The 26,977-nt window shown below is 45.1% G+C and overlaps 3 protein-coding genes and 1 non-coding gene across 5 annotated transcripts in view; 3 read left to right on the forward strand and 1 right to left on the reverse strand.

Moving 5' to 3' along the window:
• Nucleotides 1–26,977, forward strand: part of LOC116787990 (deleted in malignant brain tumors 1 protein-like) — a 499,349-nt gene that overhangs the window by 453,726 nt on the left and 18,646 nt on the right. The gene's annotated exons all lie outside the window — the stretch shown is intronic.
• RPUSD2 (RNA pseudouridine synthase domain containing 2) lies at nt 184–4,411 on the forward strand. Its single transcript, XM_032690942.1, has 3 exons — nt 184–602; nt 938–1,234; nt 2,808–4,411. The coding sequence occupies exons 1-3, from the start codon at nt 219–221 to the stop codon at nt 3,660–3,662; spliced, it is 1,536 nt and encodes a 511-aa protein (XP_032546833.1). The 5' UTR covers nt 184–218; the 3' UTR covers nt 3,663–4,411.
• Nucleotides 5,759–5,840, reverse strand: TRNAS-GCU. The gene has a single exon. It is a non-coding gene; the product is annotated as a tRNA-Ser (tRNA).
• On the forward strand, nt 6,199–26,620 carry KNL1 (kinetochore scaffold 1). Of its 2 annotated transcripts, none has more exons than XM_032690826.1 (26): nt 6,199–6,267; nt 8,423–8,477; nt 8,897–8,936; nt 9,161–9,220; nt 9,418–9,479; nt 9,985–10,040; nt 10,366–10,402; nt 10,939–10,976; nt 11,307–11,359; nt 12,299–17,359; nt 17,997–18,141; nt 18,252–18,319; nt 18,447–18,545; nt 19,525–19,640; nt 19,879–19,969; nt 20,459–20,575; nt 21,066–21,153; nt 21,569–21,622; nt 22,041–22,080; nt 22,200–22,301; nt 22,762–22,862; nt 23,135–23,203; nt 23,355–23,464; nt 23,997–24,115; nt 25,238–25,360; nt 25,467–26,620. In XM_032690826.1, the coding sequence occupies exons 2-26, from the start codon at nt 8,443–8,445 to the stop codon at nt 25,570–25,572; spliced, it is 6,990 nt and encodes a 2,329-aa protein (XP_032546717.1). In that variant the 5' UTR covers nt 6,199–6,267; nt 8,423–8,442; the 3' UTR covers nt 25,573–26,620. The 2 variants fall into 2 exon arrangements, with proteins under 2 accessions (XP_032546717.1, XP_032546718.1); XM_032690827.1 differs by lacking the exon at nt 6,199–6,267 and adding an exon at nt 7,896–8,077.

The raw sequence follows: 26,977 nt of genomic DNA on the forward strand, positions 1-26,977 counted from the left end.
GCTCCTGACCCGTCCCGCGCCCTCCTGAGGCGTTGGGGGGGCGTGAAAAGGGCGGGAAAGGGACAGGCGGTGCGGGGGGCGTGGCCTCGCGACGATGCGCTGCGCCGATTGGCCGCGCCGCCCGGCGCGCAGTGATGCGTCACGGGCTGCGCCGCGCGGTGTGTGCCACGTGGGTGCGCCGGGCCCGGCCGCCGCCGCCGCGCCCGTCCCGCGGGGCCATGGCTGAGGCGGGATCGGGGCCCGGCGGTGCCCGGGACGAGGAGCCGGGCAAGGAGGGAGCGGCGCCGGCCCCCAAGAAGCGGCGGCTGGCGGGCGGCGAGCGGTACGTGCCGCCGCCGCGGAAGCTGAGCACCGGCGTGAGCTTCGGCGCCGAGCACTTCGCCGAGACCTCGTACTACTTCGAGGGCGGGCTGCGCAAAGTGCGCCCCTACTACTTCGACTTCCGCACCTACTGCAAGGGCCGCTGGGTCGGGCGCAGCCTCCTGCACGTCTTCGGGACCGAGTTCCGCGCGCAGCCCCTCGACTTCTACCGCGCCGCCGCCCGGGCCGGCCGCCTGCGCCTCAACGAGGAGCCCGTCCGCGACCTGCACGTCGTGCTCAAGGTGCGCGACCCCCGGGACGCGCGGTCAGATAACCCTGGGGAGGGGTTGGAGGGGACAGTCGGCGCTCCCGGGGAATCCCTGCCCCTGTGGGCTTGGGGATGTGTGGACTGTGCAGCTCCAGATGTGCCCCACAGCTTCGCGCTCGGCCCCTGGGAATGGGAATATATGCCACGGGATTCATGCGGGGGCACGCACTGTTATCCTAAATCCGGGGGGCCAGGAGAAAAGGGCTTAAGTTTCACACATATACACAGTATCAAGCTCCCTGTGCGTGACCACACTGAGCGGGGGTGTCCACAGGCTGGATCCCGGCTGACTGCCCGTATTCCCTGCAGAACAACGACTTCCTCAGGAACACGGTGCACCGGCACGAGCCGCCGGTCACTGCCCAGCCCCTCCGGATCCTGGCGGAGGACGAGGAGGTGGTGGTGGTGGACAAGCCCTCCTCGCTGCCCGTGCACCCCTGCGGCAGGTTCCGGCACAACACCGTCATCTTCATCCTGGGCAAGGAGCACGGGCTGACGGAGCTGCACACCCTGCACCGCCTGGACCGCATGACCTCGGGCGTCCTCATGTTCGCCAAGACCGCGGCCGTGTCCAAGAGGATCGACGAGCAGGTCCGGGAGAGGCAGGTCAGAGAGCAGCGGGGCCGGGAGTCGTTGGTACCGTGTTCTCCTGCAGCAGGTTTGGCCCAAAGTCAGGGAGATTTGGGGTCTAAACGAGCACGAGTTCCCTGAGCAGGTTGTGGTCGAGTTGCTGTTCTTACCTCTTGGTGCTTCTTGTCCTTAACAGGATAAAGACAGAGTGAAAATTTAATTCAGTTTGATAAAATTGGATTGGAAGGGATCCCCTCGAAATTTAGCTGGTTTTGGTAATGTTGACTTGGAAGGGATGTCCTCAAAATTTAGTTGATTCTGGTAATATTGGATTGAAAATGTTAAGTTGAAAACCCTAAAGACGTAACTGATTTTGGTAATACTAGGTTGGAAGGGATCTCTTAAAATATAACTTATTTGGCAACGTTTTACTGAGAGGAATCTCATAAAATTTAATTGATTTTTTTTTTGAAAGACTGGATTGAGAGGGGTCTCCTAAAAATTGAACTGATTTTGGTAAGACTGGATTGAAAAGAATCTCCTAAAAATTTAATTGAATCTGGTAATATTGGATTGGAATGATCTCCTAAAAATTGAACTGATTTTGGTAATATTAGATTGAAAGAGATCTCCTGAGTCAGCCGAACTTGAGGTCTAAATGAGCCCAGGTTCCCTAAACAGCTTGCAGTTGTATTGCTGTTTTTATTATATTAAGGATGAGAAACATCAAGAGATAAAGGCAGAGAAAAAATTCAGATGGGTTTGGTAATAGTGGATTGAAAGGGATCTCCTAAAAGTTTAAATGAATTTGGTAATTTTAGGTTGGAAATACTAGATTGAAAACCCTAAAAATTGAATTGATTTTGGTAGTATTAGACTAGAAGGGATCTCCTAAAAAATTTAATTGAATTTGGTAATATTAAATTGAAAAGGATCTCCTAAAACTTTAATTGAATTTGGTAATAGTGGATTGGAAGGGGTCTCCTGAAAATTCAACTGATTCTGGTAATATTGCGTTGGAAGGGATCTCCTTGAAGTTTAATTGATTTTGATAATATTAGATCGAAACATTTGGTAATATTAATCGAAAATATTAGATTGAACCCCCTAACCATTTAACTGATTTTGGGAATATCGGACTGGGAGGGATCTCCTCCCCTAAGGGACTGTCCCAAGGGACTGTGCAAACTGACTGGGACTGTGCAAACCAGTTAGAGAGCAGGTTTATTTGTGAGCGGACACATGTCAATCATCCAGTCTTTCAGTTTTCAAATTCCCATTTTTCCAGAGTCTCTTGACCCAAACAAAACTCTTTGAAGGATTGGTTTCAGGGCTGTAAACTAAAGGCTGCAGAGAGATGGCTTCTGGATTTAATCTGAGGAAAACAGGCCGGACCCTTCTGTCCTTGATTTCCCTACTAACTGAGGAAAGCGTGAGGGGAATTTGGCTTTAAATAGCCCATTTAATTTTTTTTTTCCCTCTCCTGTTGTAATAAAATGCTGCCTATGGATGTATTTCACGGAAGGGAAAGGGGAGGAGGAGTGAGGATAGGGCTTGGGTGTATTTTCCACTTTGTTTCCTGAGCCTTCCTCTTTGTGTCTCCCGGTAGCTGGAGAAGGAGTACGTCTGCCGGGTGGTGGGGGAGTTCCCAGAGCACGAGGTGGTCTGTGAAGAGCCCATCCTGGTCGTTTCCTACAAGGTGGGAGTGTGCCGCGTGGATCCCAAAGGGAAACCCTGCAAAACCATCTTCCAGAGGCTCAGCTACAACGGGAAGACCAGCGTGGTCAAGTGTCTGCCCCGCACGGGCCGCACGCACCAGATCCGGGTCCACCTCCAGTATCTGGGGCACCCCATCGTCAACGATCCCATCTATAACATGGAAGCGTGGGGTCCTGACAGGGGGAAGGGCGGGAAGATCGGGAAAACGGATGAGGAGCTCCTGAAGGCGCTGGTGGAGGAGCATCGTGCCAAGCAGAGCCTGGAGATCTTGGGCATTTCGGAGGAGGACTTGAACTCCGGTGGTGAAAATAAAGACTGTGGGGATTCAGGTGACTGCACAAAGTCTGCAGAGGCTGATCCTACAAATGGGAATTCCTGCCCTGCTGAGGATGTGAAGGATCCTGAGAGGGATGCGAAGGATCCTCAGAGGGATGAGAAGGATCCTGAGAGGAATGTGAAGGATCCTGAGAGGAATGACATAGCAGCTTGTCCACCAAACTCTGATATCAACCTGGAAACACTTGAGAAAGACAAAGAACTCGGTTCATGTGGGAATCAGGACGAGCAAACGGGACAGAAGGGTTGGGAAGAGAAGGACCCTTTATGTGTGGAGTGTAGGATGAGCAGGCGGGACCCTTCTCCCAAGGAGCTGGTGATGTTCCTCCACGCCCTGCGCTACAAGGGAGCAGGATTTGAGTATTGCTCCGACATGCCCGAGTGGGCAATGGATGACTGGGAGGAATGACCAAGGATATCTTGACACCTATGGACACTGCTGGCTGGAAAAATGGCTTGGGAAGACCAAAGACTGACTTTTCAATGTGGTTGAGGTGAACAAACTGCCTGGGGCTGGGGTGGGAAGGATCACTCTGTCCTGACTCCTGACACTGTGGGAAATGAGCAGGGAAACAGGGCCTGAGGTTTATGTTGTGCCCCCCAGTGATCTGGCACTTGAGGGCAACGAAGACCAAACTCTGCTGGTCACTGGCAGCTTTGCCTTCACCTCAGTGGATTCTGGATCGATTATCCACATGGATAATGAAGTGCATGCACTAAAAGTCAATAACTGGTTTGCCTGCCGGGTTCCTGCATCTTAAAATACGAGCTGCTGGATGTCATATCATAAAACCCCCTCTTTTTACGGTGTTTTATTGTCAGATTGATTTTAAAACTCAAATATTGTCACTGAGAACGCTGTGAGGTAAAACCAGAGCACTGTGATCCCAACTTGTTTTGTGCCTGCTGCTTGTCAGCAAGGTTGACTTGCCTTTAAAATTCCTCTACCAGTATTTGTTCAAATAATTATTTAATTTAAGGTTAGTACTTCTGGGTGCTGATGTCTTGATATTGGGCTTGGCTTTGGAGGTATTGGTCCCCAGATTTTGTCTTTAAGAGATTTGTTTAATATCATATTCAGTGTGACAGTCGCCTTTCAAGATAAACAAAAGCTGCTCTATGGACCAGAATACTTATTAAAAAATAATTTTATATTAATATATTCCCAGAATGATAAATACCACTACAGCTCTTATTTTCACCAGTGTTTACACAGTCGATCCTTGGCCTCTGGGAGGGCTGTTATAATAATTTTGGGGACCTCAGGTAGCTATCCCACAGGAATTACAACTTTCCTTCTAAAGTCACTTGATGATGTCAGGATGATATCAGGATGTGGATACTAAACCAGAATAATCCAGTGCATACTTGCAGTAGCTCAAAGGAGCCAAGTGATTTCTTTCTCTGCTGGATCATCCAGCTGATGTGTTGAATATTGCCATAAAAATTCACTCAGGTTTGAGCTTTGTTCTTCCACATTCTACTTTAATCACAGATATTTGGAGAGATGATGCTAAAAATCAGTGTTCTTTAAATTTTTCATGCATTGAAATACATATTTCATGGAACTAAATGAAACTTGGGCACCTTCAGTGTATAAAAAAGGGTGGCTGCAGCTGTTACTGGATTTGGATGCAGGGGTAAGGGGAAAATATAGGGACAACAGTTATATTGTACTTTGAGGTGTCCCAAGTTACAGTGGGAGGTGTTTGGTAAGAAATTTTTACAAGAAATAAGCCCCTGAAAGGAATTTTCCTGGCTTGGGCTGGTAGATGGAGGCTGGGGCCAAAGGGCCTGATGAGGAACTGGAGCTCAGTTCTGCCTTTTCCCTTTTTCCTGGAATAATTACTACCTTTCACATCTTTTAATTCCTGGTCAAGAAACCCCTGGGCTTCTGTTTCCAGGATACTTTAAACAAGGCAGATCTAGGCTTGATTTCACAACGATCCTACCACCAAGTGCATTGTATTTAATTTTATTTAAAGTTAAAACAGCGTTTGCTGTTTTGTTAGCAGGGAAGATGTCACTCTTGGAGATGTCCTGTCATAAATTCCCATATCGGGTGGGTTCTGAGGTAAATACTGGGTCCTGCCTGTGGGCAGAAACTTTTCTGTACAAAACGTAGGTCCTTAGAAGAATTAATTTCCCTCGTACAGCTTTATTTGGATACACCTTGGCAGTGCTGGGTGAGGGGTTGGAATTGATCTTAAAGGTCTTTTCCATCCTAAATGACTCTATACTTCTGTCTTTACACTTCATCCTAGCTGTGGCCCCTAAATTCCCCAGGACACTCCATCCTGGCTCTGACCCCCGAATCCCTCAGGACGCTCCTGGCTGTGGTCCTAAAGCCCTCAGGATGCTCCATTCTGGCTGTCCCGGGCGGAATCTCTGCTTCCCCTTCTCCCTGAGGGGAGAGGTGGGAATTCCGCGGATCTGAGGGGATGTGCTTCCCGCAGAAATGGAGGGGGGAAAAAAAAAATTGTTTTACGGAAAAGCAATGGTACCCGACGAGGATGGGATTCGAACCCACGCGTGCAGAGCACAATGGATTAGCAGTCCATCGCCTTAACCACTCGGCCACCTCGTCACGGCAGACTCTTACTTGCCCGGCCTATAAGGAAGCGCGCCCACCGCCTCCGCCATCTTATCTCGCACGCTGCCTCCCCCCGCGCGGCGCCGCCGGCCGCGCGAACCTGCGGGGCCACAGCGCGGAGTGAGGCCACCCCACGGGGGACCGGGCACCCCGCGCAGCCCGTGCGGTTACCGCGCCACCCTCGTCACCGCGGCTGCGGGCGAGCGGGCCGCGGGTGGCGGCGAAATGGCAGCGGTGGGGCGATAAGCGGAGGCCGCCATGTTGTACGGCAAAAAGGGAGCCGCCATGTTGTAGGACGGCGCAGGCGTGTCGTCACGGCGCGGGGAGGGCGGTTGGATTTGAACGGGGCGGTGGCGACCGGGAGCGGGAAGCGGGGTCGGGAACCGGGAACGGGGGAGCCCCGCCGCGCCCCCAGCGCGAGGTGAGAGCGGCTGCGGGGTCCAGCGAGGGGAGGAGGCCGTGCTGGGGCAGCGCGGGAGTGACGGCGGCCGTTTGCCCGTGTCCGGGGCGGATCCTGCGAGCGCGGGAGAAGGCGGGAGGAGAAGGTCGGTGCTGCCCCGGGAGCCGCTGGATGGGAGGGAGGGCTGAGGCGTGTGGGGATAAACCCCCCGATAAACCCCCCGATAAACGCGGTGTGGATCGATGCGAAGTAATTCGTGGCTGGGGAACGTTTTAATGAGGTGTAATTAATGATACAAGTGATTAATAAGCGCCTGGGCTGTGGCGCGGGGACCGTGAGGGGAAAGGGCCCGGGAGCAAAAAGAGACGGTAAAAGGGGCTCAGTCGGCTTGTCCCAGTGGGGAAAAGGCCGAGGAGGGCCGGGATGGGCGGCGGGGGATGGACTGGAAGGACTGCGGAGAGATTCTTGTGTTTGCAGTGTCAAGTAGGAGAATAAAGAGGGATCGTTTAAATAAAGAGGGTCGTTTATCAACAAAGTATCCTCCCAGCTCGACGCCATGCTCTCATCTCTCAAGGAGTGTAGATAATTTCCAGGAAGGATTAGGGAAGAGCGGCTGAGGAGGGTGGCTGGGCTGTGAATTCCGCATTAGTAGCTCTAAAGGCAGAGCGATCGGGGGTTTTACAGCCACACGCTGCTCTCCCCCAGCACCTGCACGGCCTGTCGTGTCCCCTGTCCCTTCTCTGTGTGCTCAGCCTGACCCAGGACGGCTGGATTTACACCCAAAACCTTTGGGACGCTGGCCCGAAAGGTGCCTCTGGATTTGGAGCCCCAGAGCTGCCGGCCCTGGAAGCCAAGGGTCCCTCAGGCTGCTTTGGGCTGGGACCAGCATAAACCTGCTGGTGTCGGTGAGAGGAATTAATGGCTTTAAACCGAAAGAAGGGAGATTTAGGTTGGATATTGGGAAGAAATCCTTCTCTGGGAGGGTGGGGAGGTCCTGGCACAGGTTGCCCAGAAAAGCTGTGGCTTCCCCATCCCTGAAAGCGTCCAAGGCCAGGTTGGATGGGGCTTGGAGCAACCTGGGCTGGTGGAAGGTGTCCCTGCCCATGGCAGGGCGTTGGAATGGGATGGCCTTTTAGGTCCTTTGCAACCCAAACCATTCCAGGATTCCATGAACTACCCTGCAAAAATGAAACAAGAAATCAATAAGGTTCATTCCAGCAAGTCAGCTTCTGTGTACAAATACAGTGTCACTCTGTAAAGCTTTTCTGGTTCTCATTTTTTTTTATACCTTCACGTGCAACACTGTCCTCAAAATAGTGCTTTTTTTTTTTTTTTCTGTTTTGGGCAAACAGAAATTTATTGAGGAAAAATACCTACTGGCTTAGTGCTGCCTAAAAATTGTCCTGCCTTAAAACTGTGTTTGAACAAAACAGAATGTTACTTTTCCCTTCCACTATAATTCAAGCTAAATATCTCATATATAACACCATATCATGCAATAGAATTAATATAATACCATATAATTTGAAGTAATACCCAATAATAAATTCCCAATGGCATTTCATGTGATTTAGCATTCTGAACTTTCTTTTTCCTACCCAGGGCTTAGTTTTAGCTTGGAAAATCAGGGTGGGTTTGTGGTTTCCATCAGCTGCACTGAGGTAACCACACTGGTGGACAGGGAGAGCAGTGGGTGTTTCTCATCAGAGGGAAATTATCCATGTTCCTGAATTCCTGATAGTTTAAAGAAGATGGAGCCAGGCTCTTCTGGTTGTATCTAGAGAAGGAACAGGAAGCAACAAGCTGAAATACCATAAATTCACCTTAGAGGGTGAGGAAAGTATTGACTGAAAAATGTCTTGTGTGTCAGAGCAAACTTTGTCTTGGATAAGGTTTGATCACATTTATCTCCAGCAGTTACCAGAATCTTAATTTTAAATAAGAGGCTGCCAATATAATGCTTAAACTGCTATAGCACAGTTTACTGTTGGCACAATATATGTGTGATATGGATGTAACAGGAAAACGTGGAATTGAGAGGCCTGTACTTTCTGTAACCAGAGAAAAATGGAGAGAAAAAAATACAGCATCAAAAGCTAATAACTGATTGTGGGTTTATGCTGTTTTCCTGCTGGGGTTCGTTAATGTTTTTGGATTTTGGTTCTGCCTTCTGTAGGGAAAGCACATCCTTCAACGATGGACAAGATTTACACAGACCCGAACATGGAAAAGTGAGTTGAAACCTTCTGAGGAATTTTACTGTGGTGTAAATATTGTCCTTTAGAGGCAAACCTTTTCTTAATGCGCTCCAGCATCCCCTGAATGAAATGTGGTTTGCATTGCCGAGAAGAACAGGGAGTTTCTCTGACGGTGTTTGGGAAGCTCTGAGGGGATTTCGTGGCGACGGATGGTCTGGAGATGAACTGACCCTGGGGGTGGGAGGGCAGTCTGAGTTTTCCAAAGCTTATTTCATTGGGAAGCAGTGCTGAAATGATCAGTCTGTTCCAAGCAAGTTGTTTATTTGATTTCGCACTCATAAAAATAACAGAGAAATCAGTTTATTAACCTTGAAACCGTGGCAGGGCTGTTCAGGAAACGCACCTCAGAGCGATTTCATATCCTAATACCCGTTTCCCTTTCTCCCCTCCAGTGATAACACGGAGCACATCAGAGGGAAGAGACTCTCCTCCGTGAGTAACTTACAGCATTCCTCAAAATAAAACCCTGGGAGGGAGGGAAGGAGGAAAGGGAAGCTGGGAGAGGAATTTTTTTTTCCTCACTGGAGTTGAAGAAAAGCATTCCAAAAGAAACTGTTAGACTGAGAGGCCCTGCTAGCTCCTAGAAACTCTCTCCATTCCAGAAATGAGCTCTTGGAGTTGGAGCTGCTCTTCTCAACCGTTCTATTTTCTTTCAGATTTTAAAGGCTCCGCGGAATCCTCTGGATGATCTGGGAAGTGGGAATGAGCTGACCCAGGTAGGTCTGTCGGGTCCTTTCTTCCCGATGGTCCTCGACGTGTTGCTGGTTAAACTGTGTCCCTGGAATAATGCAGGTGGTTTTAATGCACCAATTTTAATAATAGCACACTATTTTTTTGGGTGGGTGTGTGTGTGTCTGTGTTTCATGGAAAGCTGTGCTCGTGGATATCAAAGTGTTGTGTTCTTTGTTGGCAGGATATTAATATAGAGAGGCGAAGGAAGAGCTCACGCCGTGTCAGCTTTGCCAACACCATCAAGTAAGTGTGAGCTGAAGGATGCAGGTCTGCAGCCTTTATTTAAGCATAAAATGCAGGGAATAATCTGTTTTCCCCAAATATTGCCCTCGCTGAATAATCACAAATGATTGCAAGCAGCAAGAAGTTGGTTTTTATATTTTATATATTTATGTTTATTTATATATTTATGTTGATTTGGTTCGAACCCTGAAGAGCCATTATTAGTTTCCTCTTCCCAGCTGGGAAAAAAACCCTACAAAAGCAACAGTTCAGTGAATTTAATATAATTAAGAATTTTTCTTTCATGTTCAATGTTTAGTGGTTTCCATCTTAAGTATCAAAATGGCATCATATGATATCATCTCCCTGTAAAACATGCTTGGGTTCAGGACACTTCTGGCTTTTGATATCTCATTTCAGAACACGTGGAAAAAATTGAATTTAGGGCCGATTTTTTTTTTTTTTTAATTTACTTTGAAAGAGATGGGTTTGTATTTTAAGAAATTGGTGTTGTTTTTTTTTTTAGCTGCAGAGTCTTCCACCGAGATCTTAAGAACAGCACATCAGAGAGAGAAAATAGAGGTAAAACTCCTTTTTATTCTTCTGATAGGATTCCCAGACTATTAACAGCAAGATTTAACTTGGATTTAAGAAGTCAGGCTTGTCAGTCTGGGGAAAGGAACAACATGGTCAGATCTTTGTCCTGTGCTGGCTGAAAACCCCTTGGTCACAGCGTTTTTGTCATGAGAAGACACATGAAGAGAACTTCAGAACAGTTTCTGTGCAGTTCACTCTTGTCTCAGTGTTTTTTAGAGTCAGAATCATGTAGGTTAGAAAAGACCTTTGAGATAATCAAGTCCAACCATGATCATGCTTCTCACATTTGTCATGTGTTTGTAATTTTTAGAGCATGCAGCAGATAAGGATGATGTCTTTACTCATCAGTAAGTATCATGTCTGATGGATATTTATTGCAATTTGATATTTATTGCTAAACTTTTTCCCTCAGAGGTAGAAAAGATGTTAGTCTGGCCTCGAAGTTCCTGTATATAAAACACAGTGATGGGATTTTTAAAATTAAAATGACCTGGTGGTAAAATAACAGATTTAGTCACTTTGTATGTGTGAAGGGGAATTTCACAGAATCATAAGTCCTATGAAAAATAAAGAATTGATCTTTCTTACTTGTCACTGAGGAATTAAACTGCCCCTGTATGTTGAGCAGTGGCTTGTGGAATGGTAAGATGAGATAATTTCATGGGGAAATTAAGATTGTGACTCAAATTAGAATATATTGAAGACAAATACGTAGTGTCTGGTATCTGCTGCCCAGTCCCACGTGGCATCTGCCACGGAGTTCTGTGCAACACAGTTCTCTGTCTGTTCAGTTTATTGCTCAAGACTCCTCTTTGAAACCTTTTAACCAACTGAAATCTTCTAAACCTTCTAACAAGCTCTTTGTCTAACCCGACTTTTGTAGGGATGAGGAAACTGAAGCTGTTTCGTGTGAGATCACTGGTGAGTTGGGAAATAAAATTAATAACAAAATGACTATCTTTATTTAAAACTACTGATTGTGTTTTTAGTAATTTTAACAGGTCTAAAGTAATCTCCCTGATTTGGGAGGGCTCCTCCTGCATGGACTTTGTCCCACAAAGCTGTTTACAAGGATCCTGTTGTAGAAGTCTGCGTGGCCCTTCCACGTCCTGAAGGGAGCAATGAAAATGTTTTTCAGAATATATTTGGGGTTAATTTTATCTATTTACTCAGTGCATTGAGCTTCAGCACTGTGGATAAAAGAATGAAAAAACAGCACAAGAACTGGAGTATTCCCTTTTCTTTCCACAGGGATGAACACTTTGCTTCACGCCCCCATCCAGGCTTTGGTGCAGCAAACTGAGGTATGTGAAAGCTTTTAGTTTTTTGGTGCTGAAAATACCAGCATCCAAAATATATCACAAGAATTTGTGTGGTAAATGGTGACAAATGTTGACTGTCTAAAAAATAAACCTTTGTGTATTTGCAGAAAATTCTTTTGCAAGTGAATATTCTCTATTTTGAAGTGTTTTCCTGCTCTGACAGCCATTAGACTGCAACATGAATAACTCTTGCTTCTCTAACTTCTCAGTACTGAGCTAGTTCCTCTATTCTCTTCAGTTCTTGTCTAAGAATATACAAAAGAGCTCATGTTTCAGATGGGTCTGTGTGTTTATAAAACAGCAAATATAATTTGAAGTAAACGTGAAGCTGTTCTTCATATATTCGTTATACCTGATAAAGTGTAGTATTCTATCTTATTACTGGCCAGTTTTTGCCCCCAGCTTTAAAACTGTAAACCCTCTCTGTTAAAGAGAATAAAGTCTCCCTGATCAGTGGTGGAAAGGTGTTTTAAAACATCCAGCCTGGTACTGCTGCTTTGGGACAGGTGCATAATAAACCGGGCAAGGAGAAATCAGTAGTTCCCTGAAATAAAAGGCGGAAATCACATCGCAGAGAAATAGAAAATACTGATCCATAAGGCTCAGTAATTGTTGCTTGCTTACTAAGATGTGGCTGGATATGAAATGTAAAATGAGACACTTTCTCTCATAAACAGCCATTTAAATATGGTGAATAATTAAGTCACTGTCCTTTTTTTGAATATGTTATTGCTTATCAGGGAGGCCTGTAATCAGTAGGGGGTTTTTTTTTGAAAAAGAGAGATATAGAGCTAGAAGCTGAAGACTGCATTAGCCAACTTCTGTTTTAAATAGAATAAACCACTGATCGTTTGTTTTACGTGCCAATCACTGGGTTCTTCCTTTTTTTATTTTTTTAAATTTTTTTTTTAATTTTTTTAGTGGCATGACGTGGACCAGGCTGTTCTGAGGGCGAGCAGGCAGGACACCACCCTGCTGTTCTCGGGGGAGAACACGGTGGAGATGACGGCCAGTCACACGGCCCTGATCTCCCGGAACCTCAGGGCCCAGCAGGCCGATGGAACTGACAAAGTAGACATCACCTTCCTGGCTGGGCTGAGCTCCAGCCACGGCAGGGCAGAAGCCAGCCAGGAATTCGGTTTGCTCCCCGACCCCGCCAACCACCCGTGCCCGTCCCTGGAACAGAAGGAAGAGGCTCCTGCTGTAAAAAAAGTAGATTTCAATGAATTTATGCGGAGCCTGAAGTCAAAGAAGGTGGCACCGAATCCTGCTGAGGGACCTGACAAGGAGAATGTTTTCTTTGCCCCTTGCCAAGGCTTGGAAAACGTGGCACTGTTGCCCGAGGAATTTGTCTATTCCCATGAGCCGCTGCACACCTGCAATGTAACACAGGTCTTTCGAGGGCAAGAAGGTGGGATGGAAATGACAAAATGTGAGGCAGCTGGTGTTAGGGTTCCGTTCTCTGGTGTTGGTGAGGCCCCACTGGAGCAGCTGGAGTGGGGGGATGTCACCCAGGCCTTTGTGGATGATGGGATGGACATGACAACCAGTCTCACTGCAAAAGTGTCCTTTCCCTGCTCCAGCGTTGGGAATCAAAGTCTCCACTTCCAAAAGGATTCCTCATCCACAGAGTTAGATAATTCTGTGTTGAAGAGAGCATCTAATCAGAACCTGACTCAGCAGGACCCTCAGCTCTGTGCAGACAGGAAAGCAGCAAATGCTGAAGACAGAGGAGGCCCTGCAGTGCTGGGAGGGGTGAGACAGGAGGCCAGGGCAGTGTCTGCCATCCGGGGAGCTGTGTCCTCTGAGACCGTCTTCCGAGGGGACAGAACTGTTGTGTTTTCCAAATGTGAGGACATGGAAATGACTGGGAATTACACAGACGTCATCTACAACAACAGCACCACGGGAACGGACGCTTTATGTCATAAAACTTATGAAAAGCCAGGGAGTACAAACCCTGTGCTAGCAGGGAGCAGACACCCAGCACGTGGGAATGGGGACATCCCACAGGGTGTAGCAGCTGGAGATTATGGAGCTGCTGTGTCCTATGAAACCAGAGCACTTGAACTGCCTTCAGCCTCGGATGGACATATGGAAAACATGTCCCAGGCTCACGGTCCTGCTGCAGCGAATGCTGGGTTTGGCTCATGTACAGATTTGGGTGCTCCAAAGAGCAGGTTCCATCCCTCAGCACAGCCTCAGCTGGTTCCTTCAAGTGAGAAGACAGTAATATTCCCAGGAGAAGACATGGACTTGACTAAAGCTTGTGTTCAGGAAGACAGAAAGAGTGTTGATAATGAACCTCCTGCTGCAGTGTTTACCCCTGTCACCTGCAAACCTCATTTTCTGGATAACAGATCCACAGCTTCCAGTGGAGCTGAGCAGGAAGAAATGGAAATAACGAAATGCCACGCTGTTGTCATCGGTGATGAAAGCAGTGGGACAACTGCAGAAACCAAACAAATGCTTTGTAAAATCATTCCAAGAAAGAACCAGAACAAAAATGTCATTGAGGGTGCATATTCCACAGACATGGACAAGGAAAATATTGAGGTGATGAGTATCAATGGGAATATTAAAAGGAGCCAGGCTATTGAAATGAATACTAAAAATCTTCAGATGATTGGAAAAAACAACTTCCAGGCAAGTGATCTGAGTTCCTGTGCCAAGAGCACATTTTTGTTCCAACAGCAAAACAGAGGAGTCCCTGGGAATGTCGTCACTGACACTGGAGCATCCCTGTCTTTGCGAAGCCAAGAAGCTGTTGGATCACAGCCTTTGGAAAAACACCTTCCAAACCCTTCAGTTTCCTGCACGAGCGACAGAACAGTCATGTTTTCAGGTGATCAAAGCATGGACATAACCAAAGCTTATCCTGCTGCCCTTCATGGTGCTCCTATTAACACAGGACAAGAGTCCAATAATAATAATAATCAAAATAACACAATATCCAAGCAGCTGCAAAACCAGCCCTTCCCATTTTCCGGTCGTCTCGGTGTGGATATCACCAGTCAAACTGCAGCAATGGAACGTGGGGACTTGAACACGAAGAAGCAAGTTGTTACTCCTTTGGCTCCAAGTGGTTCGTTTATTTTCCGTAACAAGCCTGCTCCCTTTGGAACGAGAGGAAATGAGCAGCCTGGAACAGCCTTGGGAATAAATGCAGATTGCCAAAACTCAGGGAGGCAAGAGAAACCCCACCCTGTGAGGGCAGTAAACAAAGTGCTGCCAACTCAAGTAGATCCTGAGAGACCTTTTCCGACGGGTGAAACACATGCTTCAGGAGAGGATTTAAAACCTCCTCCCTCAGCTGATGGGCTGCGAGCTGGGACATCCCAACCGCAGAGGGGAAGTTCCCAGTTGCCTTTGTTTGGAGGAAAGTCAGTTGTGGTTCCCTCAGGTGAAAGCATGGACTTGACTGGAAACTGCGTGGTGAGGGTTCCAGATTACACCGTCAACGTTGTTCTACCACAGCCAAAAGCAGCGCCTGGAGACCCTGATCGAGGTGGAAATGAAATCAAGCCCTTAAAAAAGGGGCCCACGATGACAGCGAATAGTCAGGAGCAGCCTGTGGGACAGGAGACCTCCTTGGTGCATGGCAGGAAAACGTTGCCCATGAGTAGCTTAAAGCATTTTGCTGATGAGAAACCAACCCTGTTTTCAGAAGATGCTGACGTGGACATCACCAGGAGTCACACGATGTCAGCAGACAACAGAGTTGTTTTCCAGAGGAAGACTTCAGACGATGCCACAGCCTTGATTTCTGGAGTTCAAACTTGTGTTTTCCCCTCTGACTTGGAAATAACTAAGCTCCATCCCTCTGCAGTCAGTAAATCCGTGGGGAAAGCTGCATCTCAGGGGGTGCTCAGCACAGCTGAAAGGACTGGAAGGGAAAGCTTGAAGGGAATACCAGGGGAGAAGACTGTTTTGTTTTCCCTGAGCAATGAGGACAATGACACGGAGATGACCCAGAGCCACACAGCTGCCATATGCCACGGGATTGTGCAGGATGAGGGAGGGCTCCATTCCCTCTCTTCAGCTCATCCTGTGAGCAGTGTGATGTTCACAGGGAGCCAGGCTGACGTGGGCATTTCCATGTCTTTCTCTGCTGATAAAACCACAGGAATAGTTGTATGTGGTGCTCAGCCAAACTCTGGTGAGCAGGCTGGACTTCCCAACAGCCAAGTTACGATGTTTCCTGAGGATGACATGGAAATGACCAAACCCTCCCATGGAGCTTTGGCAGAGAACCCCCTGCGGGGCTGGCAGCCTGTTCCCTCCACCTCCACAGTCCTGTTCTCCAGTTACCAGGATGCCATGGAAGTGACCGGGTCTCACTCCATTCATCCAGGTATTGGAGGAGATTTCTGTGAGGACGGATGGATCCTGGCGGAGCAGAGTGGGCAGGAGGCTGCTGCAAGGGGCACAACAGTCAGTTTTGCTTTGGCTGAGGATATGGAGATCACCAAAACTCACACAGCACGGGACCCACAGCCCATTCCAGCCATTCCTGCCGATAAAACCGTTGTGTTTGCCCTCCACCAGGATGACATGGAAATCACTGCATCCCATACTGCTGCTGTTAACAACAATATCGATGGATTTGAGGCCCACCCAAGCACTCAGCACTTACCACAGCACACACACGCTGTGCTGGGGTCCTCCAGGGGTGACGTGGATTCCTCACATACAAGAGACCTGAACTGTGAATATCCCACAAAACCTAAGGATCAGCCCAGCATTTCCTCTTCTGCTTCATCAGCCTCAGCGTTTCCTAATGAGAAAGGAGCCACCAAGGCCCCCAGTGGCACAACACCAGATTCCATTTATTCTGTCTCACTTCCAGAAAAGACTATGGATTTCCAGGCACCACGGGATTGTGACCTTCCCACGGGGAATTCTGTCCCTGTAAGCAGGCAGCAGGATCTCACACAGCCAGAAAACCTGCAGTCAAAGGGAGCATCTTTGGAGCTCCCAGGTAATGGTCCTGTGGATTGCAGAGAAGGAAGTGGTGATTTGGAATCCCACATTGCCTTTCCCATCCAGGGATCAGATCCTTTGAAGGGTTCCCCAGATTCTTCTGGCTCTTGGAGAAGCCAAGTAGTGAAAGAGGATTTGTCTCAACGTGGAGATTCAGCTCCAAATTTGGGCTTGGCTGGAGCAAGCCTCGTTCCAGCTGCTAACGAGGAATCCAAGGAAAATGAGGAGCTGTCAGCCGAAGGGGAGACGCCTCCACAAGACTTTCAAATAAACTCTGAACAAACCGAGCAGCCTTTGGTCAGTGACAATCTTTCACTGGAATTAATGGGTATTTTAAATGTTTGTTCAAAACTGAAGGATCTGAGAAGGAAATCTGCAGCTTTCTCCGTTTCCCAAACTGCTTTTCCTGACCAGTTGCCCAAATCCTCAGCTGAGCCAGAGGATACCTTGAGGTTGGGAAAAACCGCTGTCAGTGAAGCAAATAACTCCTCTGATAGCAAAGAGCAGGAGAACACAGGTCTGGAATCTGGAGCTGCTCCCGTAGGCATGGCACCTCAGGATAAATATCCAGGAATAAATATCCCTCTGGGTATTTTCCAGCCTAAATTGCCAAACAGGAAGAATTCTTCTGTTTCCACTGTACGAGACATAAATGTGAAATCAGACAGAGCAGAAGCCCCAGTTCCAGTAAATGCTGGGGAAACCCCAGGTAACAAATCCACCAGGCAGAACTTCAGCCCCTCTCACTTCATAGCAGAAGAATTTCTCCCCGTGTGCCTGGAAGAAATGGATTCCAATGAATCTGTCAGCTCTGAACTCGTGGAAAAGGTCTGTGAGGACATAAGCAGAAAACAAATCTGCCACCAGGAAGAGGATCTGCTTGAAGAGACAAAAAATCACAAGGCCAAAAGATCTTTGGAACAAGATAAAGAGGATCTTCAAAGCCCAAAGAAAGTTAAGAGGGATGAAAACGTGGATGTTGAAGCACAAGATTTGCAGGTGAGCCTTACCCCTCACTGTAAGGATACACCAACAGGGCTTTGGGTTAAATTTTTGGGGTGTAAGTGGATCTGTTGGCAGTTTTCCTTGTTTTTCTTAACTGCTGGTTTGCTGTCGTTTTCCTGTGTCGTTGCCTGTGTTTTTCATAGTTTTGCCGAAATAGAATAATCAGGTTGATTATTCAACATTCCTGAACCAGGCAAAATGGGCAGAACAAGGCATTTGCCAGTTTTAAATCATTGTCTCCATAGTATCCTTTTAATTGTTTCTCAACTAAATGCTCTTAGTCCTCTGACCTAAACTATTTGCTAGTTTTGACTTAGGTACAGCGAGGCCTAAAGTAATTATCTATAACCCAAGCATGGCTGTTTAGTTTGAATTAATTTTGTTATAGACAGCACAAATTGCAGTTGAACCAAGAAAATCTCTGCAAAGGCAGAACATCCATCTGACCTTAAAAATAACTTTGTAATCGTCAGTATAAAATATATAGATATAAAATATAAAGATCTAAAATGTGTGCAACAATCTGAATTGTGAAACAATTCTGAATGCCAAGAAACCACTACAATAAACCACTTAGATTGTTTCATATAACTATATTAACTTTTTTTTTTATTTTATTTGTTAATGTTAGGTTACTTTTGCTGCTGTGCCTCAGAACCAAGTAGAAGTTGATGAAGGTGGAGAACCTCCAAATCTCTCAGCTAAAATCCCTGACTGTCCTCAAAGCAGTGCCAGCAGCTCCCTGGATTCTGTTAGGGCTGACGCAGAATTAACAAGTAAGGCTCCCTTTGGGATAAGAATCCCAAAGCTTGTGTTCTCTACCCTGTTAAAATATTATTAACCCCACCAATATTCCCCCTTTTTCCTTTCTGTTCTCTTTTCCCAGTCCAGCCCAGCAGTCATGTGGAGTCCCAGCTTCTCACAGACAGCATTTGTGAAGACAATTTATGGGAGGTATGTACAGAGGCTGGAAGACACCACCTTCTTGTACTAACAGGAAAATACAGGTGTGTGTTATACACCAGTAACTGTTCTTGCTTAAAAAACAGACTTATCTGTACGTTTTTCCCCAAATTTGCAGAAATTTCAGAGTGGTGCTGTCACAGTTGGGGAGTTTTTTACCCTTCTCCAAGTCCACGTTCTGGTTCAGAAGCCCCGGCAGAGCCACCTGCCAGCCAGTGTGAGTATCTCTCCTTTGACAGGAACAATATAATTGACCTTAAATTATATCCCTTTGTGGGTTTGGGTTTTAATTTTTAGCAACTCAAAGGACTTTAAGTGAAAACCAGAAGATTCGTGTCTCCTCACCAAATACCATCTACTCGGGATTGCTGTTCTTGGATAAATATGCTAATCTTGCTTTTTTAGCTTCTTTTGAGGATGATAAATTCGAAAGTAAGAATTAGGAACTCAGTCTAATCTTTTCACTTTATCTTTTCACTGTGTCCATCTACTGACTGCAGCTACTACTCTGCACTCCTACTACCTGTTGTATTCTCTCCTTTAGAAATGTTGCACCATGACATCACTGCTCTTTATGTCCTCCCCTGAAGAAAAGGGGAAGAAATAAAGAAGTTTGACTTCTAAATCTCTTCCATTTTTATTTAAACTGCTGTCCCAGCTTAGTTACAGCTGACTTTACAAACTTATTCATACTGAGCTGTCTCTAAATATTCATCAGGCTTATTAACTCTGTTGCTGTGCATTAGTGACTGATGAAAACCAGACACCACCCCTCCAAAAGCCCCTGAAAACTTTCTCTGAAGGGATGGAATTAATTAATGTCAGTTATTTATGAGCTTTACTATATGGCCATCTTAGGCTGAAATACCCCCCTCATATTTGTTTGTGGAATAAAGCTCAATAAGGCTTTATTCTGGGAACTTTGATTCTGAATTAAGCATAGTCAGCTTGTTTTATTGTGGAGCACTCTTGTTACCTGCATAACACACAGATGTTTTTAAAGCCTTCGTCTAAAAGGGAGTGTGAACCTCCTTCAACATTTAATTTATTCTTTTGAGCTCTAGTGATGAGACACATGTCCCAAAAGGAAGCGTGAGGAAACACAAGGCGTGACAACGAAATTGAGTTGATTGGAAGTTACTATTTCTGAAAAATATGGGGGTTTTTTTCCCCCTCTTTTTCCTTGTTTTCCCCAGTGTGCAGTGAGTGCCCCTCCTACCCCAGAGGATCTCATCTACAGCCAGTACGTTCACCGGCCCAAGCTGCGGATTTACGAGGAGGATTGCCAGGCCCTGTCTCAGAAAATAGATGAGTGAGTGCTTTTCCAGTCACACACTGTATCAGTAATTTCATTTCTTCACCTCTGGTTGCATGCAAATGCCCTGAAAAAAACTTCATACATTACATATAGGGAAAATAAAACCACAGTTAACCTTCTTTATGCCGGTGGCCATTTTATTACAGATTTAGAAATTAATTGTATAAATAGCAATGTGCTGCTCTGTGTGACCAATGCAACTGCAACAAGGCTTACAACTTTTTTTTTCCAGGTTAAAAACGTATGCAAATGTCCAGGATCAACTCCTGGTGAATGTGAACAGGAGTTTGTGGGAAGTGATGAGAACCTGCTCTGATGAAGAGGTAATGCTGCATGGAGAGGGAATGCTTACACATAATGAACAAGTGGTTGATTTATGTATTCCAATAAAATAAGAACCAGAATGGTCACAAAATCGCAGCAGGTGAAACAAGGCAAAATATTTTCTGAATGGAAAACTTCTAAGAATTTCCAGCATGTCAGAAGAATACAAGGATATCTGTCCTTTAAAATATGTTAAAGGGGGGAAAATTACCCAAAATTATTTGCATTTAAAACCCAGAAGCATTATAAATGTGTCCCACTAGAATTGAGAAGGTAGATCAAGAGATACTGTTTTCTGTGGTTCTAATGCCAAGGATAAAGAAGAATAAAGATCTAGTCCATGAAAATAGAGTCAAAATTGATCAGAGACAGTATTTTTCATAATTCATATTTAGATATAGGATATCTCTACAGTTTGGTTGTGAACTAGAGTCAGGAAAGGTTATATTCCCATTCACTTTCTGTTCTGTGTTTCCCACTGATTGCAGCTGAAGAACTTTGGAGCTGAACTGAACAAAATGAAATCCTATTTCACCAAGGAGAGTAAAATCTTGGCTCACAATGAGAAGGAGACATTGTACAGCAAACTGGTGCAGAGTGCCCAGGTAAGGAGCCACAGCTCTGCAGAGATTTGGCTTTAAAAAAGGAACTTCTACCATATTTCTTGTCTTTAACTGCATAGGAGCTTAATTATTTTAGTGTGCATTCTCATGGAAGTTTCATCCTTTTAAATGCATTTCCCTTCTATTCATATGCAAATTGGATGATCTTTAGAGTCCTTTCCAACCCAATCCATGCAGGGATTCTCTGGTAAGTAACAAGGAAATGACACAAGTAATGCATTGTGACAGGATCAGAAATTTGTATCTATTAATTCATTTATTTCCATGTCTTATCCCTCATTAGGGAGATACAAGTAAGTATTTAGTACTTGCTTACACATGGCCACTGCTTGTCTGTTGCCTCTTCCCTCTAATGACAGATTCTATCAGCTTCTTTAATTAATGAGCAAACAAAGAGCCACGTGGTGGTCCCAGAAGAAAATTCAGCTTGTTAAAAAATGTCACTGACTCAAGTACAACTTTCCCATCTTAGGAACAACATGGAAAGCTCCAGGCGAGAATAGAAAAGGTGGATGAGCTGCTGAAGGAGGCAGAGAGCTGCCTGGTTGCTCTGGAATCAGGTATGTGTTTCCAAACAGGTGACTTATATTCCAATTTCTCCTTTTTTTTTTTTTTTTCCTCCAGAGCTGCTGTTCCAAAGGTCAGTTCAGGATTCTGTGTTTGTGGTTGTTTGACACAAGCTGCTGTCAGAACTTGGCATTGCTGCGTAACAATGCTCTGTATTTTCAATTCTTTTCTTCCAGTGCTTTAAGTAGAAACCACATTGCACAGTAGCAGCTTTGAAACAGTGCAATAAAAGGAGCTTTCCCTGTTATTACCACTTTTTGAGGGTTTTTTGTAGATCCTTTTCCATATTTTTGTACATTCTTCTTAGTCACCCTTGAAATACTGAGATTTCTAGAGCCCACAAACAAAATAGACTCTTAAGTATTGAATCTGGGAGTTCTGCACAGACCTAGTATTTCTTTCCCCTAGATTCTTTCTGGGATGAAGAGGATGAAGTGGAAGGAGGGCAGAGCCTACAGAAAGGTAACAGAACCAGCTGAATGCACTTTTTGTTTGGTACTTTAAATTCTGGAGAGGATGATACTGAACCCCTCATCCTGATGTATCAGCTCTGAAAGAGATGCAAACACTGCTGTATTTTCTGCATTGCATGTAGCTAATTATACAGATGTTAATGGATGCAAATGCCTGTTTTTCCCCTGGAAACATGGAATTCAGAACTTGCTACAGTGTGACTTGAGGAGTCATATTCAGCTGTCATAGTCAGCACATTAATTGTTCAATGATTACAACCTTTGAGCCCTTATCCAGGCAGGGGTAACAGCCACCAAGTTGAAATCCTTCCTGTTTTTAAGAACAGTGAGTGCACAGCAGATTAGGGCTTTTTGTGCTGCTCTTTTCTCATATTTTCCCTTTTCTTATTTTTTCCCCTTTCTATTAGAACTGGAAAGCCTCAGAGCCCAAGAAGAGGAACTTCAGAGGTAAGATGTCAGAGGGGATGTCAAGGATGTCACAGTATCATGTGCACACTAAGTTTTTAGAGAGTTGGTGTGTTTTTAACTACGGTGCCACATCCCATGGGGTTGGTTTATCCTTGCAGAGAACTGTCAGAGATGGAGACTGAGGATGAGCAGATGCTGGTTCAGATGGATGAGCTCAAGAAGGCTGAAAAGAGCTGCCGGGAAATCCTGGAGAAATATGAGTAAGGAAAACACCCTCAAGTTTATTTTTTATTAGCTATTCCTGGAGCCTCACATTTGTACATATATGTGTTGGCTTTGGTTTTCCTTGTTATTTGATGTGGGAAATCTTGGCATGCCCATCTCCTTGCAGCCTAAGATAAGCAATAAAGACTTGGAGAACTTCCATATGTTATTCCACCAACAGCTTTGCCATGGTGCTCTGTGTTGCAACATCCAACTCTCCCCCAATTCCAAAATTAACATTTATATAAAATGTATGGTATTATACTTGCATTCCCAACAAATTTTTACATTCTGTTGGAATGTAAGAATCTGCTTGGAATTGGAAAATTCATTGGTATATTATGTGGTAAGAGTTGAAAGTGCATTTAATACTCTGATCTTTGTCCCTCAGGAAATTGTTTGGGTTGGTTGGTTGAAACTTGAGGTGATGGTGGGGGTTTTTTTCCCCTTTTTCAGCTTCACTGAGTGGGAGATTGCAGAATGGAGTGAGCAGCAGGCAGTCTTTAATTTTCTTTATGATTCTGTGGAGCTCACAGTCGTGTTTGGACCCCCAATAGGTGAGTCACAACATGGGTAGGTCTATGTTTTATGAATTTGAAATGTTAGTTATAGAATAGAAACCTGAAATTTCCACATTTGTAAAGATCTGCTGAAAGGAAATACAAAATATACTCCACTGGGTAAGCTGAGATAGGTGGCATGGCTTTGGATATGTTTTTCATATGAAAATTCAGAAGGGTAATGGATGGCTGTTTCTGCAGAGGAAGAGCTGTAACTCCAGAACTAAGTATGAAAATAACTGGGATTTTTTTTCTCCTTTCCTTCTCAGATGGTGATGATTTTGGTGTCGATCCTTCCAGAACCATCGTTAGCCTGAACTTCGAGTGTTTCCTGGATGGTGAGATATTTTTGGGTAGCTTGAAAGTTGCAGCCCTGCTAATCTGTTGTTGGGAAGACTCTGAGTTTGTGCTTTACCTGCAAATGCTCTATGAAATGGCTTTTCAGAGGTTCCTGGCAATGTGTTTTGTTTTTTTTCTTTTGTGTTACAGTGGAACAAGCTCCACCCTCCTCGTGTTTAGTCCAAAGGCTCATCTTTCAGTTTATCGAAAGTCAGGGAAGCTGGCAGGAAAAATGTCCCACGCTGTACTACTTGCCCCAGGTAACATTCCAGGGAATCTTATGAGTCTCTGAAAAAAACCCTTAAATCTTCTCTGTCACAGAGAAAATAGGGCTGATCCTGAGAACCAAAGCACCTTAATGAAAGCTTCAGCAATGCAAGCCAAAATCTGCTTCAGGAATATTCTGAGGTGTGAGGGTAAATACCTGCCCCTGAAGGCAGGAGTCCTAAAAGCTGGAGTTTATTAAAAGCCTTTTTTTTTTTTTTTCTGCTATAGAAATAAAGAATTAAGCTGAAGGCCATTCTGCCTCCTAAAGAATGTAGGTTTAAATTGCCAACCCAAACTTCTTCTGGGTTCCTGCCTGGCTGTGACAAGCCCATTGACAAAGGGGAAACTTAAAGCAAAAAATGTACATTTGTTATACTTGTACAGTTTCATTTTTTTCCATCCAGACTGAGATAGCAGTTAAACTACCCTTGTTTTTTATACTTTCCAGGATAAACTGTGTTTTCAAGTGTCACGTAGTCACCACCTGGGTGTTTGATGTGATTCCTTTTCTGATTGCCCCCTCAGGTTCTCCATGACATCTCCTTGGTGGTGAATCGTTGCAAAATCTTGGGAGAAGAGATGGAATTTCTGGAGAGATGGGGTGGAAAATTCAATCTCCTGAAGACAGATATCAAAGACACAGAGTGAGTAACTTCGGGTTATCATGATGGGATTCTTGGGGCTGTGCAGGGCCAGCAGTTGGACTTTGATCCTCATGGGTCCCTTCCAACTCAGGATATTCCGTGATTCCATAAGATGGGGTTCACAGCAGTCCTTCAGAGGCTGTTTGTGGATAATCAGGAACAAAACTGAAATATTTTCAAATTGGTTTTGTTGAAGTTGAGCTTTTATGCTGCTGTTTTTAACAGCAGTTTAATTTATTTCCATACACTTGAAGATATACATACATACATATTATAGTATCCAAATGCATGGAAATGAAGCTTTTCATGGATCCAGCCACTTCCTGACTACCAGACAACCTCTCCTTCCTTGCTGCTTTCCTGCTTGACTTGACTCTGAAATATTTAGGCCAAATTGTAGCAATGCAAAGGAAATAGAACCAAGAGTTTACTGTAGCTTAGGGCTTTGTTTCTTTTAATCTTCTCTTTGCCTCAGCCAAGCAGAATCAGTCACTGAAGGATGGATGCACTGAAACTAAAGTTTACTTCCTTTACTTTTCATTTTCTCTTGCTAATTCCTGATTTTGTGGCATGTCCCAGTGGGGTAAGACAAATACAGCTTCACCTCATCCTTCCATTATTCATGTATATCTTAAATTAAGAAGTGTCCAATAATTAACTTGCTCTGCCCACCTTGGTGCTGTTCCCAGAGGTTATTCTAATTTTGTGGTTCCTTTTGCAAGAGTGCCAGAAATCCCATGGAATTGGAGGCAAGTCAGTCCTACTTAAAACTTTGGAAAACTTTAGCTACCTGGGAATATTTTATGCTAACTAGAAAACATATATTTTGTTATCAGTCTCTGTTATTCTCTGTTATTAGTCTCTGTTCTCCTGTAACTTTGGGTGGTTCTGTATTAACTTTTCCCGTGAGGGAAGTTGGGGCTTTGGATTCTGAGGTGCTGGTAAAGTGCAAAGGGTCTCTATCTTATTTCTGCAGTTCCTGTGGGTCTGTGCTGGAACTCTTTGGAAGTTCCTGAGCTTTGCTGCATCGGTGACATCATTTATTCCCACTCCTGGCCCCAGTTCCAAGGCAGAAGCAGCACATTTGACTATTTTGCATGGATCTTTGTGTTTGTTCCACAGGGTGAAGCTTTTGTTCTCCGCTTCCGCAGCTTTTGCCAAGTTTGAGTTGACTCTGTCTCTCTCTCCTGACTATCCATCTGCTCCACTTCCCTTCAGTGTCCAAACCCACGTCGGGAATATCGGGTGAGTTGAACAAGCACCTCTCCACATGACTTCATTCCACGCTAGGGATGGGGAATTAAGCTCTCCAGATCCTCTCCAACACTTGTGATCCTTTCATCTTCCCCAGGAAGGAGGAAATTTCTGCTGTTCTCTCCAGTGTTCCAGTTGGTCACCACTATCTGCGGAGAATAATCACTCTGATCCATCAGAATCTGCTCCAGGATCCCAGATGATCCACTGGATGCATGGGCAAGCCTGAAGCAGTCAGAATGGGTAGTCTTTGAGTTTATTCTTGTGAGAATTCCAGCTGTCTCTCACCAGGATGGGAATGCTGTTATGCCCCTCAGCTCTAGTATTCCTGCCTATTTAGTATTCTTGTAGTTTGCACCAAGTATTCTACTTGGTGTAGACCATGAGTTTTACAAAAGCAGAGGTGTCTAAAGAGGAGAAGGAAGAAATTCCTATGTCCTTTGTAAATCCAGGCTGCCTTTCATCTTCTCTCAGTCACTCCAGGGGATCGTGACCTCCTTGGAATGTCATTCCTAACATGGATATTCTTCTGCCTTGGCCTGTTAATTTAGTTCTGGGGTGATTTACAAAGCTCTTGGACAAAGCAATGATGAGGATTCTGTAAATTAACTGGACTGGAGTTTACTTTCACTGTCATAATTTCATTACCATGTACTAAATTGCAGATCCCACCAGGTCTGCTCTTTATCCATCTCCTGGAGCCTCTTCCAGTTCAGACACTGTATCCCTGCATCTGATTCATTAACCAATTAACCTGTAGCAATTAACCATGTGGCCAAAGTCAGAAATATTTTTGGAATTAAGACAAAAAATCCCTGTGCTTGACCACTGACTTTGGGAGGAAACAGCCCCAAAGCTGTTGGTGTGACTGAAGTTTGTTCTGAGGTTCAGTGTCAGTCCAGCACAATCTCAGGATGCTGGTGCATTGTCCCAGTTTGGAATGCCTTGGAATTTTAGTAAGGAGACAGAGCTCCTTAAATTTAGGAGTATCTGTAAGATCTAGCTTGGTTTTGTGTATATTTTGTATATTATGTGGGTTTTGCTGATGGGTCTGGTCTCCCCCTGGCCGAGTTATGGAGCAGAAGCAGCAACCCTGGCCCAGCTCTCCGTTCTCCAGCTGCAAATCTTCGTATCCTGTAAAATATGTTGAATTTAAGAATGTTTCCCCGTGTTTCAGTTTTTATATATTTTGTGTTTTTATAAGTTTTCCTTCTGTTTGGAAGGGGGAAGTTCATTAAACGTTGGATTTAGCACCTTTCCTGCTTCCAGTGGGGATTATTGGCTGCTGTATTTAAACCACTGACTGCAAATTTGCTACTAATATTGAAATAATTTTGTTAAATACTTCGGGAAGACTTTTTGTAATATGAAAGAAAAGGGGAGAAAAAGGGAAAAAGAAAAAAGTGGGGGGAAAGAAAAGGGGAAAAAAAAGGGGGAAAATAAAATGGGAAAAAAAAGGGGAAAATAAAATGGGAAAAAAAAGGGGAAAATAAAATGGGGGAAAAAAAGATAATAGAAGAAAAGGAAAGGAAATTGGAAGGAAAGGCCGCGCTGCCCCACGCCTGGTCTCCATGAACCCATTCTATTCCCATTCCCGTCCCTTCCCGT

The sequence above is a fragment of the Chiroxiphia lanceolata genome, chromosome 6, assembly GCF_009829145.1.
Source record: "Chiroxiphia lanceolata isolate bChiLan1 chromosome 6, bChiLan1.pri, whole genome shotgun sequence".
NCBI lineage: Eukaryota > Metazoa > Chordata > Aves > Passeriformes > Pipridae > Chiroxiphia > Chiroxiphia lanceolata.